Raw genomic sequence first — 17,017 nt, forward strand, 5'->3', positions numbered from 1 at the left:
ACACACACACACACACACACACACACACACACACACACACACACACATATTCACGCACACATACACACACACACTAAATATAAAAAAAATAATGCTAAAGTAAAACAAAATAAAAATATGAACACCGGATTTAATTTGACAAGGTGAAATCTAAACAGTCAGACTTCATGCTTATGCTGATGCCCTCAGATATACTTGCTTGTTTCTGAAAATGAAGGAGACACTTCACCAATATCACTTAGTATCTGTGATCACTGTACCTTTAGAGCTTTGTGGGATCAAACCTTAGGAATTTCCTGACAATCACAGGCGGGAATAGTAAACTTCAAGTCATCAGTCAGATCAGCCATCATTTGTTTATCCTTTGCAAAACAATCAAGCTTTTCACTGTGAATCAGTTCCTCTTGAGACAGCTGTTATTGAGGGCAGAAAAAGACCACTGCAATACAAAGCAGGTTGATGGTATTGGACATTACAGTAAATTGATAAAGTTCATTAACTCTTGGTAAATTGGCTCAGCTAAATAATTCTCAGTTATTATCTATTCCCAGATAGTTTATATTTTTGTGATGAACAATTTTTAAATGAAGGAAAGATATATGTAGAGTATGCCAATGTTTTCTTTTTATTCCTAGATTACCAATAAAAGCAAAGAATCAACCTGGGCCTTAATTCACAGTGTGAGCGATGCATTTTCTGGCTGGTTGTTAATGCTCCTTGTTGGACTTTTATCAGGTATGGTAAACTATAGTTTTTTGTTTTGTATTGTATTTTAACTTTACAACACTATCAAAGTTTCCCCTCTCTCCTCTTAGTCTCTCCTTACCCACCCCCTCCATTTTTCCTCAGAAAAGGGGAAGCTTCACATGAATATCAACCAACCTGGGCATATTGAGTTACAATAAGACTAGGCACATCTTCTCCCATTGAAGTTTAACAAAGCATTCCAGCTAGGGAAAAAGAGATTCAAAGGTAGGCAACAGAGTCAGAAACAACCCCTGATCCTACTGTTCGGAGCCCCACATGAAAACCAAGCTGCACATCTGGGGTGTGTGTGTGTGTGTGTGTGTGTGTGTGTATGTGTGTGTGTTCGTGTGTTCCTAGGTCCGTCCGTGCTCACTCTCTAGTTGATGGTTCAGTCTCTATGAGCCCCTATGGGTCCAGGTTAGTTGATTCTACTGGTTTTCTTGTGGTGTCCGTGACCCAGGATCATGCTGTAGAGAAATGGTAAAGGTGGTATAAAACTCACAGCATGATCTTGGGCCATTTAATTCCTTTTGGTCAGATTTTCTTCATTTACCTGAAACATGACAGCCAGGAGTAGCGTACATTAACTGTCTTAGCACTTATCAGTTTATGAGTCATAGTACTTTTAGTCCCAATTTTTTGTTTTGTTTCTTTCTCATCATTTCTTTGATGAGTGTTCTGTAGATGCTTACTCCTTTACACTGAGACCATTTTAGTGTGCTCATACCCTAGGTTTGGTAAGAATCTAAAGGGTCTCTGGTTCCAGCCAGCCTTCTTTGCACACAACCCTCTGTGCTGCTATAAATTGAATGCTGCAATGTTAGCCTATAATACCTTCCTGACGCTTTGCAAGTTCTCCTGTCCATGGTGCAAAATCCTGCGGTCTAGGATTAGCCTGCCACCCATAATGTTCATCAACTTCCCTCCATAGTCACTGCAGATAAATATCATCAAAGAGTCTTCAGTATGGGAAATTTCTGTTCACGTAACCTGATATATATATAGGGAGAGTCACGTAATTTTTTTGGGGGGTGGTGGTGGTTTGGCTTTTGCTTTTGTTTGAGGAGTGTTATTATTTAGCCCTACCTGGCATGCTAAGTAGACCAGCATGGCCAGTACTATCAGAGTACTCAGGTTAGAGGCCTGTGACACTGTGCCAAGCAAATCACATAATCTTAAACAAATTTATTACTTTAAATTTATTACTTTAAATTTATTACTTCCTTTATGGAGTATCATTCCTAAACTATGCCAAAGCAATCCCTTATGTCAAGTGAGTTTCAAGAACAAACTCCTCCCTCTCCCCTGTGGTTACTTTCTCCCTAGTTCTCCCAGTATACATATTTCACAGATAATTGTGCTTATTTTTATTTTAAATCATGTGTATGTGTTTGTGTCTTTATGTGGGTATATACATGTAAGTGAAAGTGCCCTTGGAGCCCAGAAGCATTTCTAGAGCTGGATTTACAAGCAGTTATGAGCTACCCAATATGGGTGCTGGGAATTGAACTCATTTCCTTTGTGAGAGTAGTATGCACTCTTAAGCCTCTCTTTATCCCAACACTGGTGTTAATGTAGAGATAGTAAGTGAAACACTAAGCATGTTAACAGTCAGAAAGAAGTTCCAGGTAGGATAGGGATAGGAAATATATTTACCTGTCATTTCAATTTCTTTCCTCTCACTTTGGCTGATAAAACTTGTTCCAGTTACCAAAGATAGAATTTCAGAAGTGGGCCGGGCACAGTGGCACATGCCTGTAATCCTAGCACTCGGGAAGGCATAGGCAGGTGGATCTCTGTGAGTTTGAGGCCAGCCTGAACTACAAAGCAAGTCCAGGACAGCCAAGGCTACACAGAGAAACCCTGTCTTGAAAACAACAACAACAAAAAGAATTTCGGAAATGGAATTTAACTTTGGCTTTCCCATTCTTCCCAACTCAATCAGGCTCCTTAGCTGGCCTGATAGACATCTCTGCTCACTGGATGACAGACTTAAAAGAAGGGATATGCACAGAGGGATTCTGGTTTAACCATGAACACTGTTGCTGGAATTCTGAGAATGTCACCTTTGAAGAAAGAGACAAATGTCCAGAATGGAATAGCTGGTCCCAGCTTCTCATCAGTTCAGATCAGGTATGTGCAGCACTAGTTTCTATACTCTGATTTTTTAAATTTGTTTATTTATTTTTAAATTTATTACAATTTATTCACTTTGCTTTTTAAATTTATTTATTCATCTATTTATTTATTTTTTTATTTATTTATTTATTTATTTATTTATTTATTTATTACAGTTCATTTACTTTGTATTCCAGCTGTAGCCCCCTCCCTCACCCCTCCCAATCCTGCCCTCCCACCCTCATCTCCTCCCATGCCTCTCTCCAAGTCCTCTGATAGGGGAGGTCCTCCTACCTTTCCATTTGATCCTAGTATCAGGTCTCATCAAGGCTGGCTGCATTGTCTTCCTATGTGGCCTGGTAAAGTTGTTTCCCCCTCACAGGGAGGTGATTAAAGAGCCAGCCACTGAGTTCATGTCAGAGACAACCCCTGTTCCCCTTACTAGGGAATCCACTTGGAGACTGAGCTGTCGTGGGCTACATCTGTGCAGGGGTTCTAGGTAATCTGCATGCATGGTCTTTGGTTGGAGTATCAGTCTCAGAAAAGACCCCTGTGCCCAGATTTTTTTCTTTTTGTTGCTCTCCTTGTGGAGCTCCTGTCCCCTCCAGGTCTTTCATATACCCCTTCTTTCATAAGAATCCCTATACTCTGAATTTTATCCTTATATTTATTTCATTTTTTTTGTACTGTACTCCTGGAAATGATGAAATCTTCCCCTATTTTCTTTCATGCAAAAGAAAGTGGAACCAGCTGTCTTCTTTTGTGGTTTAAGTTCAGCCTTATTTCGATCTCTTACAACATGTTGGAAGCATTTTCTGCTTATATTTAAAAGTTTGGTTTGTTTCAGAGAAGTCTTAGGTTTCTTCTTCTTCTTAGCTGTTAGTACATAGTGTAGCTAAAATTGCTTTTCTCTGATGGTTTCAACGGAAATGTCAGACAGACATCAGGTAAGATGTAATTTCTAACAAAAAATTATGGAACGGTTTAAAATATGTTTATCATATAGAAATAGAAAGTAGCTTATCCCTGAGCACTGAATTAGAATAAGCAAATGTTATGATATACTTCATGTCAAAATAGGTATCTGGGAAGTAAAATTGTCCAGTCTCTCTTGCAATTTCATTAGTATATTCATTATTGCCTAAGCAAGTATTTTTCACCAATAATAATTTTTTATTTCAGCTTTTTTCCTATCATTCAGTACTTCCTTATTTGTTAGCTCTCTCCCACTAAAAAAGCACACAAAACAAAACAAACACACAAAACCCTTTTATTTCCCAGGCTCACCAGTAGAAATAGGTATCCCTTGAACTCCCTCTGTATTCATGCATTCTGTCACTGAAGTAGATATAAAACTAGAATATATGTGTGTACTCCTAAATTTTATCTTTCATCTGATTGCATAGAGGTAGAGTAGAGTAAAGGTCACTAGAAGCTGAGAATGAGGGGGACAGAGAAGTTGTGTAATGAACAGATGAACAGCAAGAAGAGAGGAGAAAAATTTTACAGTTTGTAAAACAGTACTGTAACTGTACTTTACAACAACTAATGATTAATTGAGGTGCTGAACCAAGGCCTTCTGTATGCTAGGCAAGTGCTCTAATCGTGATTCATATTCCTTTCTTATGTATTTTATGAAGCAGTAGAGGGAGTTAGGAGGCTTCAAAGATAAAAAAAATATGAAATATTTATGTAAATAAAAGTACTAATTATCCTGATTTGATCACTATACATCATATGTACATGTATCAGAGAATCATTCTATAACTTATAAGAATATATAATCATGATAAGTCAATTAAAAATAAATTTAAAATAATTTTATCATCCACCTTGTTCACAAAAAATTTTAAGTTTCATATACACATCCCATAATAAGTCAATTGAAAATTATAGGAAAATGATAAATAATAAAGTCAGAAATAAAGAGATTTTATATCCATATATAGCTATACACATTGGCTTGGGGAGCAGGGTTTTATGTGTATAGTACTTGACACAAGTTCAAGTCCTCTGAGAGGAGGGAGCCTCAATTGAAAAAATTGCCTCCATAAGATCCAGCTACATAAAACCATACAATGCAAAAATGACAGCATCTTCAACAAATGTTGCTGGTCTAACTGGATGTCTACATGTAGAAAATTCAAATAGATCCATATTTATCACCCTGCACAAAACTAAAATCCAAGTGGATCAAAGACTTCAACATAAAACCTGACACACTAAACCTGTTAGAAGAAAAAGTGTGGAAGAGCCTGGAACTCATTGGCACAGGAGACAACTTCCTGAACAGAACACCAACAGCACAGGCTCTAAGATCAACAACCAATAAATGGGACCTCATGAAAAGCTTCTCTAAGCAAAGGACACTGTCATCAGAACAAAACGACTGGGAAAGGATCTTCACCAACCCTATATCTGACAGAGGGCTAATATCCAGAGTATATAAAGAACTCAAGAAGTTAAAAAGTAGCAAATCAAGTAATCCTATTTTAAAAAGGTGTACAGATCTGAACAGAGAGTTCCCTATAGAAGAATACTGAATGGCAGAGAAACACTTAAAAGAAATGTTCAACGTCCTTAGTCATCAGTGAAATGCAAATCAAAATGACTCTGAGATTCCATCTTACACCTGTCACATTGGCCAAGATAAAAAACTCAAGTGACAGCACATGCTGGAGAGGATGTGGAGAAAGGGGAACCCACCTCCACTGCTGGTGGGAATGTAAACTTATACAATTACTTTGGAAATCAATCTAGTGCTTTCTCAGAAATTTAGGAATAGTGCTACCTCAGGATCCTGCTATACCATTCCCAGGCATATATCCAAAATATTCTCAAATATACAACAAGGTCATTTGCTCTACCATGTTTATATCAACTCTATTTGTAATACCCAGAATCTGGAAACAACATATATGTCCCTTAACAGAGGAGGAATAGATACAGAAATTGTGGTATATTTACATAATGGAATATTACTCATCTATTAAAAACAAGGAAATCATGAAATTTGCAGGCAAATGGTGGGACCTAGAAAAGATCATCTTGAGTGAGCTAAGCAAAAAACAGAAAGATACACATGATATATACTCATTCATAAGTGTTTATTAGAGATATACTATAGGATAATCATACTAAAGTCTATAGCCCTAAAGAAGCTAAACAACAAAGAAGACTCTAGGGAAGATGCTCAGTCCTCATTCAGAAGGACAAATGTGATAGGCATAAAAAGCAGGAGAAGACAGGGAATAGGACAGGAGCCTACCACAGAGGGCCTCTGAAAGACTGTACTGATTGTGGTATGGAAGCAGAGGCTGAGACTCATTGCCAAACTTTGGGCAGAGGGCATGGAATTTTATGAAATAGAAAAACCTGGCAGGGACAGGAGCTTCAAAAGGTGACCAACAGAGCCAAAAAACAAAAACAAAAACTGGGTCTTGAAGGCCGTGCAGAGACAGATACCCCAACCAAGGACCGTGGATGGAGAGGACCTAAAACCCCTGCTCAGATATAGACCATAGAGTTATTCTCCAAGTGGGTTCCTTAGTAAGGGGAGCAGGGGTTGTCTCTGACATGAACTCAGTGGCTGGCTCTTTGATCACCTCCCCCTGTGGGGTACCCCCTTGCCAGGCCACAGAGGAAGACAATGCAGCCAGTCCTGATGAGACCAGATTGGCTAGGGTCAGATCAAAGCGGAGGAGGACCTCCCTATCAGTGGCCTAGGGAGGGGCATAGGAGGAGTAGAGGGAGGAAAGGAGGGATAGGGAGGAGACAAGTGAGGGTGCCACAGGAGGATACGAAGTGAATACATTGTAATAAATAATTAATAAAAAATTAAAAACATGATCAAGCTGCAGGCAGGTCTGTAGGGCATTTTCTTAATTAGTGATTTTTTGGGGTTGGTCCACCCCATTATAGGTGGTAACACCCCTGGGCTGGTGGTCCTGAGTTCTATAAGAAAGCAGGCTGCCTCCTGTTCACTTGAGCAGAAATTCTGGTGGCAGAAGCATGTGGCAGAGACATCTCTTCACTTCATGTTAGAGCAGGAAGCAGCTCAAAATAAAATACATTTTAGGATATGTGTTCAGTGATCTACTGTCTCCAGCTATATCCCATTTATTAAAGTCTCCAGAATCTTCCAAACTGGCACCACCATTTGGAGACCAAGTATATAAAACATGAAGATGTTTCATATTCAAATATAATACTGAGGTGGGAAAAACTAAATAATCAGGATATAATATTTTCCAACTCCTAAGACATGTATTTGAGGCTTAAGTGACCCTTTACGTTACTATAAGCATATAAAATGGAATCAGGATAAAATAAATACCATAGTGAGAATTTTGGTGTCTTTAAAAACCCAATTATGTTATGTAAACATGTTTTTTGTTTTAAACCCAGGTGTGGGATAGGGGCGGCTTCAGATTGTCCACAGCTGCAGACTGTTTGCCTAGTGCATGCTCTGGCATGGGCGTGATTCTGCCAGCTGAAGATAGTTATTTCTGGAGACTTTAGAGAGGGTATAAAAGGGCAGGAGCACCAAGAAAGGGGAATGACTTTTCCTCCTTGGTTCCTGCTCCTGTTGTTGCTGGTTTTTCAAGTGGTCAAGAGAAAAAGAGACAAGAAGTTGGAGATATCCTGACAAGATAAAGATTGGACTTGCCCCAAAGAACTCAATGTCCCTAATCAGCAAGGAGTAGTAAAAAGATCTCAACATTCCCTCTTCCCTCTAACTCAATCTCCTACCTTGTGCTGGGGTGTTGGAATGGATTGGGGTGGAGAAGGGTGGTAGTTATAAGAACCAAAATAAAATAGATAAAGCAAGCAAACAAACAAACAAAAAAGAAAGCAGACTGACCAAGCCATGGGAAGCAAGCCAGTAGATAGCACTCCTCCATGACCTCCGAATCAGCTCCTGCCTCCAAGTTCCTGCCCTGTTTGAGTTCCTGTCCTGACTTCCTTCAGTGATGAACAACAATATGGAAGTGTAAGCCAAATAAACCCTTTCCTCTCCATCTTGCTTTTTGGTCCTTGTGTTTCATCACAGCAGTAGTAACACTAAGACATGCAAGAGTCTCAAACTGTAGTATAATTAAATTATTGGCTGAATGTTACAGACCTTCCCAGAACACTGATTTTTCCTGGATGTTTGGAATATTTTTAATTTCTTTTTATTTATTATCTATTACAGTTTATTCACTTTGTATCCCAGCTGTGACCCCTTCCTCATATCTTCCCAATCCCACCTTCCTCCTCTCTTCTCCCTCTATGCCCCTTCCCTAGTCCAGGAAAACAATGGAATAATTTTTTAGTTAAGTGCAAACATTGTTTTAAATTATTTTTTAGATTTATTACTTTAGGTATAGGAGTGTTTTGCCTGAATGCATGTATTTATACCACATGTGTGCCAGGTGTTCATGGAGATCAGAAGAATTATTTGTATCCCTGGAACTGGAGTTAGAGATAGATGGTTTTGAGCCATAATGTAGGTGTTGGGAATCAAATGCTGGGCCTCTGCAAGAGCAACGAGTGTTCTTAACCACTGAACCATCTTTCTACCACCATAAACAATGATTTTAAAATGGAATGTAAACTTTTCTTCTTTAACTTGAAATTGAACTGTGGGCCTTGTATATGCTAGGCAAAAGTATACTCTAGAACATTAAAAAAAATCTTTAAATTACAATGTGTGTGTGTGTGTGTGTGTGTGTGTGTGTGTGTGTGTGTGTGCCCCAGCACATGTGTGGAGGTCAGAGAACAAGTTTTGAGAACCTGTTCTTTCTTTTCGACATGTAGACCATAGGCATAGAGATTGAACCTGTGTTGTTAGTCTTGTTGGCCCTGAAAAGCCATTACAATTTTTTGAGCCGTGTTTAGTGTCTCATACCTATAATGTGTCTCATACCTGTAAATTAGTGGCAGGAGGGTCACTGCAAATTTGAGGCCAGTTAGGGGTACATAGTAAGACCCTATCTCAAGAAAACAATAAATATATAAACAACTTAATTAAGTTAAAATTGTTTTGAGATAGGATATTGAAGTTGCCTTGCTGACATCAAATTTGTGATCTTCCTGCCTCAGGTTTTTGGGTATCTCCATGGATTTTTATTTGATTGGAACAGTCTCACTCTCTTGTCTATTCTAGTCTACAAACCCCAGTAATCCTATCTTGGTCCCCCAAATCCTGGGATTACAGGTTTGAGCTGTCATACTCTTCTCTGCATTTTGTTTTGTTTTGTTTTGTTTTGTTTTGTTTTGTTTTGTTTTAAGGAAGAAAGAAAATTTCTGTTTTACTTCTATTCCCAAGTGCTTCCTCTATTTATGTGTTAGGAAGATCTGGGAAAAAAAAAGTTTAAGAAGTCTTACAAGTTGGGGTAAATTAGAGAGAGAGAGAGAGAGAGAGAGAAGGAGAGAGAATATATGTGTTTCCCTTGCTTTGAAGGAAGCAATTGTTTTGTTTTCATTTTTTAAATTTTTAATTCTTTTTATTTTATGTGTATGACTGTTTTATCTATATGTGTGCCTGGTGCCTGCAGAGGCCAACAGAAGACATTAGATCCTCTGAACTTGGTGTTATGGATAAAAGCTGTCTGATAAGGGGTCTGGTGAGCCCTCTGATGAGCAGCAAGTACAAACCACTGAGCAATCTCCACCTCCAGGGAGCACTTTATAAAATAAATTCCTCTAATATATGTTTATGTATGTGGGCACATGTGGGCCATGGCACATGTGTTGAGGTCAGAGAATGGTTTGCAGGAGTTGATTCTCTCCTATTATGTGTCAGGTCTTTAGGCTTTACAGTAGTTACCTTAAACCACTGAGAAATCTTGCCAGCCACTTATTTTTTAAGGCAGTTACATAATCAATTTTTTTACCTCTCATCTGGCCTCTTTTTATGGTTAACACTTGGCATAATAATAGTACAGGAAATTGGTATATCTAAAACCCATAGAACATATTTCTCTGTTTTTGTTGGTTTGTTTTTGCTTTTGTGAGCCTGAAGGTTGATCCTAGGGCATTGAATATGCTAGATGAACTCTCTACCCAAGACCAACATCACCAGCCCATTTCATTTCTCTAGCTGTATGTACAAAATGATAACCAAAAGCAGGCGGGAGAGAGGGAGGAAGAGAGAGCTGTAATTTTATGATATGTAAGATGGCTCCCTTGTGCTTTCCCTGTTTAACTACCCCTTTATTATGGGTCTGTTCCAGGAGTTCCTTGTAAAGCAGAGCCTGAGATTTGCTCAAACAAAAGATTTCTTTGGCTCTTTTATGAATGAAATCATTGCCTGGGGAAATAGTCTATGAAACTTTAAGAAGCCTTCTCTTGCCAACAGTTTGGCCTCCTGGTCTCTGCCTCTGGCCAGTTTCTGTTACTTTCCTTTCGACTGCCTTTCCCTCTTTGTTTCCTACCTCTGGAGTCCATTTGCTCACAAGCTCTTCTTAAAGGACAAGAAATAATCATTCTCTAAGGACATAAGATCATGGAAAATTTATGTCAAATTCACAACTAAGAAAACTGTAGATTCCTGATTCTCCCTGTTCAGGCCTTTGAATTCTCACAGTGTTTTATGTTTTGCAAAGTCAGAAGTCCACTGAGCTTTGTATTCCATATCATCTGAAGTATAACCCTTGGTGTTCAGTATTGCTTTTTGGCAAAGCATCACTATTTAATGTTAATGAATCATTTTTGTGCTCAAAACTATATTTTCTAGTTATCACACTTCATTATCATACATATATGCATACCAAAAGTATATTCTGTCCACATGAAAATAAATATTTCCTTTTCTTTGGAGAACCTGGACTTCTCAGAGTCATATAGTTTCTACTCAAAATGCTTTTTTGCCATCTCTGTGGTACCAGTTACTCTAAGATGTAATCATTACACGTGAAATATTTGTTAAATGCTTAACAGTCTATAATGGTGGTTTCTAGGGAAAGGGAGGGGTAGGAAATCGAGAGAAGGCAGCCAAATGTATAAATTGGCAATTAGATGGGATGAATAAGTTTAAAGATCTAATATATCACATGAGAACTACAGTTGAGAATACTAAACACTAACACTCAGTAGGCAGACATAGACTGATCTCTGTGAGTTTGAGGCCAGCCTGGTCTACACACAGCTAGTTTTAGGACAGCAGAGTTACACAGAAAAACAACAACAAAAAGAATACTAAGCACTGAAAATGTACTATTCATTCAAAGAAACATAATTATGGAGGGTGGGTGTTATATAAATCTCTAACTATAGTAACTGTTTATACACACACACATATATGTATGTTATGTGTGTGTGTGTATGTATGTGTATTAAAACATCAAGGCTTTTGGGCTCAAGAGATGGTTCAGCTATTAAGAGTACTTGCTGCTCTTTTAGTATACCAGAGTTTGTGTCTCATCACCCACATCCCCAGCTCATAACTGCTTGTAACTCCAGCCCCAGGGGATCTAATGCCACATTCTGGCCTCCATTGGCACTTGCACAAAGACAGTACATACACAGGTACGCATGCATCCTAGAGCCAGACATAGTAGTGCATCGCTGTAATTCAAGCACTTGGAAAGTAAAGGATTAACAGTTTTAAGAGTGCCCTTTGTTATATAATGATAGCAAGACTATTGTGGGTTACATGAGAACCTTTCTCAAAGCAACAATCACAACAACTCATAAATAAACAAACATGAAGGCTGGGAATATAGCTCAGTAGTAGAGCATGTGTTTTAGCATGTATGCTACCCAGGCTTAAATCTTCAGAATTAAAAACTGAAACAAAATGAAAACAACCCCGCCTCCAATATCATGCTACTTACCCTAACCAAACAGAGTAAACAATTATTAAGAAATTTAACACCAAGATAGGCAAGGGTAATGTAATGTTAAAGCTTGTCATCACTTCAAATATGTATTCAAGTTTCACCCATTCCAGAAACTGGAGAGGATATTGTAACTCTTGTTAAACTTGACATAGAATCATATGTATTGGACAGCAAAACTGACAAAAACACTAATAAAATTATATTGTGACCAGTTGTGGTTTCAGTTAGTAGTAGTCCCAGTACTTGGGAGGTAGAGGCATGAAGATTGCTACAAGTTGGAGCCCAGACAGGGTTGTATATCAAGATCCTGCATAATAAACTAAATGAGCCTTCACTTGCTAAGAGCGTGGCCTCCTGGTCTTTGCCTCTGTCTAGAGAGGAAGTTGAATCTCTGTGACCTTGAGGTCAGCCCAGTTTACACAGCAAGTTCTAGGCCAGTGGTTCTCAACCTGTGGGTCATGTCCCACTTTGGGGTCAGATGACCCTTTCACAGGGGTTGCCTAAGACCATCTGCCTATCAGATATGTAAGGGTAATGGAATGTTGAAGCATGAAATGTTGAAATAGAATTTGCATTACAATTCATAAGAGTAGGAAACTTACAGTTACGGAGTAGCAACAAAAATAATATTATAGTTCGGGATTACTACAACATGAAGAACTGTATAAAGGGGTCACATCTTTAGGAAGGCTGAGAACCACTGGTCTAAGCCATCCAAAGTTACATAGTAAGATGTTTCAAAGTCAAAACTGAGTCTTGTCTGAAGGTTTTCAGTTTTCTTCTCCAACATATCAACTCTTAGAATCCTTTGAAAATTTCCTTTGATTGCAGCAAGGCATGTGATTTGTAGTACCAAAGGGCCAAATGGTGTTTCAGTAGTTTTCCTGATGAATGGCCTGTAAAGAGATGTTTAAGCAATTTACCATTGTTGTTCTTCCCGCCTCCTTTCCTGGTAAAATGTTACTGAGAAGTGCTGCATTCCCCACCCAGCTATTTACACTAAAACAGTGTCTGTCTTTTTGTCTTTTTCCAGGGGGCCTTTGCCTACATAGTCAATTATTTCATGTATGTCCTCTGGGCTCTCCTGTTTGCTTTCCTTGCCGTATCTCTTGTCAAGGCATTTGCACCTTATGCCTGTGGCTCTGGAATCCCTGAAGTGAGTACAGTATAAATATTTTTTTTTTTTTTGCCAAAATCTTCTTTGTAGTCTTGCATATATACTTGGTTAGTATTGGTCAGGGTCAGAGCCTAAGGGCATCTACAGTTCATCTAAATTTTCCTTTGAGTATTCTGTCAGCCTGGGCTACGGGATTTGGGACAGAAGAGGGGAGATGTTGGCTCAAATCTCATTCCTACCTATTTGGGGCTTAGATTGCTTTAAGTTATCAAGATGGCTCTGCTCCTGTCTGCTCTCTGACTAAGTAATAGTCCCAACTCTCTTTGGCAAATACTTCAGGCTATATCTACTCTTTCAGGCTGTTTCTCAAACATTAACCTTATCCTCAGAACATTTCATACCCAGAGGGAATAACTGTTCCTTCTCAGCTACTCCTGCTTCTCCATCCACACACTTTCTTCTTTACAATAAACTAATTCCAGCTGCCACACAGCTCTTTAACTTGCCAAAAGTCTGTGGAAGTTTGCAGACTACCTCTGGCTTTTCCAGTCTCTCCCATACTAAGATCCCTCTTGGGACAAGTACGTATACATCCCTTATTGAGGAGTTACATAGTTCTTGTAAGGGGTGCAGATTTTAACTGTTTGGCCTCATTCCTTTAACTTAGTCTTTACTTATTCAATCTCTGTGTTTGGCCTGCAGATAAAAACTATCCTGAGTGGTTTCATTATTAGGGGCTATTTGGGTAAGTGGACCCTTGTCATCAAAACTATCACTTTGGTGCTGGCAGTATCATCAGGCTTGAGCCTGGGCAAAGAGGGCCCCCTAGTGCACGTGGCTTGCTGCTGTGGGAACATCCTGTGCCACTGCTTCAACAAATATCGGAAGAATGAAGCCAAGCGCAGAGAGGTAAGGACATGTCACCTTAACAGTTTCTTTCTCCTTAGGAATATAAGTACTAGAATCTCAAGAGTGAGAATTTGGGGATTTCACACATGTAAATTCAAATAGCTTTTGGTTCAGCAAGTTTGGTTCTAGGAGTCCATCTTATAACCATCCTAGCATGGGCATATGCACAGGTGTCTAGGGATAGTTAATACAAACTTATGAACATTGTAAAAGTCAGAAATTCACAAAATGTCATTAAATAGGGACTTGACCAAAAAAAAAAAATCTGTTCTTCTCATATCATAGAAAACTGTGTAACCATTTAAAAGAATGAGATGGCCCTAAATATATTGACATGGACTGCTGACAACAGAACACTAAAGCCAGTTTGTGACTTCTGTTTATGAGATAATTTGAGTAATTTTTAAAAATGTATTTATGTGCACTTATGAAGAAAATATCTAGGGCTTGGGTGCTGCCTTAGCTAATAAAATAGCTACCTTGCAAACACAAGGGCCCAAAACCCGTTTTTACAAAGTGGTACGATCTCTGGTATGCTCATTGGCCAGTCAGTCTTATCTGTTTGTCCGATACCAGGCCAATAAGAAATGATGCTTTCTCAAAAACAAAGGGGACAGTGCCTGAGAAACAACACTCCAGGTTGATGTCTGACTTCCCCTTGTACATACATGCACCTGTACTCACATGTTTATACCTGCATCCATGTAGATGAACAAACACAAAACCCAAAAATATCTGGAAATGAGTTTATTATCAACTGTGAAAAGCATGTGCTTATGGTGGGTGGGAAAATAAAGTAGAAGGAAAAGAGAAGTGAGGACTTGAACTTTTTATTATATTTATATCTTTTACTTCTTAAAAAGAAGTTACAGAAAATAATAAACTCTGAGGAATTGCTGTATGTTTCAAATGGTGTATTTTTTCATCTTTTATTTCTACTAAATGCCACTCTTGAATTAGTTCCTATCTGTGTTAAACCTCTCTCTTCCTGCCTCTTGCTTCAACTCAGATAAATTATTTCCAAAGTATCACTGTGGTTTTCTCAGATTCAGCCATGTGTTAATGTATACTATTTTGAGGAGGAAGAATATTAAAAAAATGTTTCAAGTCATTGGTTACTTTTATTTTGCTAATAATCAAGGACCTAAGAAAGTAGTGTTTCTTTTTTTTTTTTTTTATTGTCCTTGAAGGGCCTAAAAATCACAGGTGCAGTAGGTTGAAGCCAAGATCATTTTATTAAAAAGCACACCTTGTAAAACTTGAACACAGTGATTTCTCCTGAAAATAACAACAAACAAACAAAAAGATTAGCCACAGGATTTGGAAACTGAAAATGCTGAGGTTTTAAGTGTGGAATAGTTTGATTATTAAGTGTGGAAAGTTCCTGGAAAAGTCAGAAAGGAAAGGAAAGCAAGCAGGAGTGACAGAGGGACGTGTGAGTAGATTGTCCTATTGTAGAGGGACACAGAAGCTATATTAAATTCAAAAAGTTTTTAAACAGGAATAATATGCAACAAGTGAAATAGATGAAAAGAGAAACATTCTAAATGGCAAGAATAAGTGTTAGTTGATGCTGCCTTTACATAATGGAGCTGAATTTGAAACTAGTTTCCTTATGAAAGTTTGTATGAAACTTGCCAAACATTTATCTGAATAGACTCTTATGAATACCTGGATGTTCAGTATGAACGTCTGGATGGTCAGTCTATTTTCTGTAGCATAGATATCCCTAGTGTCTGTTCTGTGCTGCTGGGGCCTAAGCCCAGAGCCTTGTGAAAGTTATCTTATTTTGTGGTTCTCAAAAGCAGCACAATCTGTTTGTGACCATTGGCCTCATCGCAGTGAGCGGATAGGTGGAAACAGATGAGTTGGAAAGGGATGCAGAGATTCCATTCTCTAATATAAAACTCGAGATTTTCCCCTTCTGTTTCATCATAAGCATATCCCATGAAATCTTTTACAAGTTGAATTTTGGCTTCCCTGTCCTTCTCAAATGATAGTCGTTTGAGCTGTGACTTTTCAAAGCTCTCATTTTTCAGAGGTTTATCAAAGATTTCACCCCATTCCCTCCTTAACTTCCCTAAATGGTCTGCCAGTCCTAGAGAAACCAGCCTACTTATTTTGCCAAGAAATATTTTATTCTTCAAAATTCTTCATGTTGCTCAATTTTATCTTTAATATATGCTTCTAAATCATCTGTCTTCACAGCTACTAGTATTCAAGGAAATGACTTTTTTCTGTTCATATTTTACACATCCATGCTTCCACACACTGAAATCCTCTCTGAACACCTGTGGAGAGCTGCTGGTTTGTCAGGCTGCTTTGTTATTGAGCTCTCAGTGAAAAACTCACCTTCACCTGGAATTAGGGATAAGCAGGATGTTTTGCCAAGTCCACCTTCTTTTGTTTGAGACAGCAGGCAGGATGTTTTTCCAAGTTTACCTTTTGTTTGTGTGAGGATCACACAGACAGGTGGTCAAGGTAAACAAGTTTGACTTCTCCATGAACCCCTTCATTGCACTGAGGTGCTTTGCTCTATGAAAAAGGAATTATGGAATAAACAAGTGTGACTAGTTTCTACTGGAAGCCCTCTCGAACAGATCCCATGTGTTGGTTTATTAATTTTCTTTCAATCCTCAGTTCCTACTCAAGAACTGTTCAACTCTGCCGGTGGGCTCTGGCGAACACGACTTGTTCACCTCCCCTCTTTTGTCCTTCTTTTCTGCTGATGCTATATTTCCTTCCCTTTCCTTGCCACCTGTCTTCTTTGCCTTTAAAAGTCTAGTCATCTCCCTATTTATGTTTCTGTGGGCCATTGATATTGGAATAAGATACAGTATGTGGGCATTTTTAAACTACTATGCCACTTTTATATCATTAGAGCTTTCTGTCATATCTCATTAAAATGTTTCCTAAAATGTCCAAGGGAGAAAGCCCATGAGGCCTCAGCCATTACAAAAAGAACTACATACAACTAAGGAATGCTGAGAAGTGGGAGAAATAGTCTCCTCCAGGGAAGAGGACACCAGTTGCTTATCCAATACCAAGCAGCCAGGTCTGAAAACATACAGCCAGGTCTGTAACATTATGCAGACTGAGCAGGGTATATCTATATCTATATCTGTATCTGTATCTGTATCTATCTATCTATCTATATCTATCTATCTATATCTATCTATCTATCTATCTATCTATCTATCTATCTATCTATCTATCTAATGGATATACATATATCCATGTAATATAAATTAGTAATAAAGGAAAAGGCCATAAATTTGAAGGACGGTAAGAAAGAATA

At 38.5% G+C, this 17,017-nt stretch overlaps 1 protein-coding gene across 2 annotated transcripts in view; it reads left to right on the forward strand.

The window, feature by feature from the left end:
* The window catches only part of Clcn5 (chloride voltage-gated channel 5), a 187,541-nt gene that overhangs the window by 156,055 nt on the left and 14,469 nt on the right, over positions 1 to 17,017 (forward strand). For both annotated transcript variants that reach the window (XM_055597536.1, XM_055597537.1), the window contains 4 exons: positions 636 to 735; positions 2,693 to 2,880; positions 12,727 to 12,849; positions 13,513 to 13,719. In XM_055597536.1, the coding sequence (XP_055453511.1) occupies positions 636 to 735; positions 2,693 to 2,880; positions 12,727 to 12,849; positions 13,513 to 13,719 (618 nt within the window). The remainder of the gene's footprint in view (positions 1 to 635; positions 736 to 2,692; positions 2,881 to 12,726; positions 12,850 to 13,512; positions 13,720 to 17,017) is intronic.

The sequence above is a fragment of the Psammomys obesus genome, unplaced genomic scaffold, assembly GCF_907164565.1.
Source record: "Psammomys obesus unplaced genomic scaffold, mPsaObe1.curated_primary_1811, whole genome shotgun sequence".
Taxonomy (NCBI): Eukaryota; Metazoa; Chordata; class Mammalia; order Rodentia; family Muridae; genus Psammomys; species Psammomys obesus.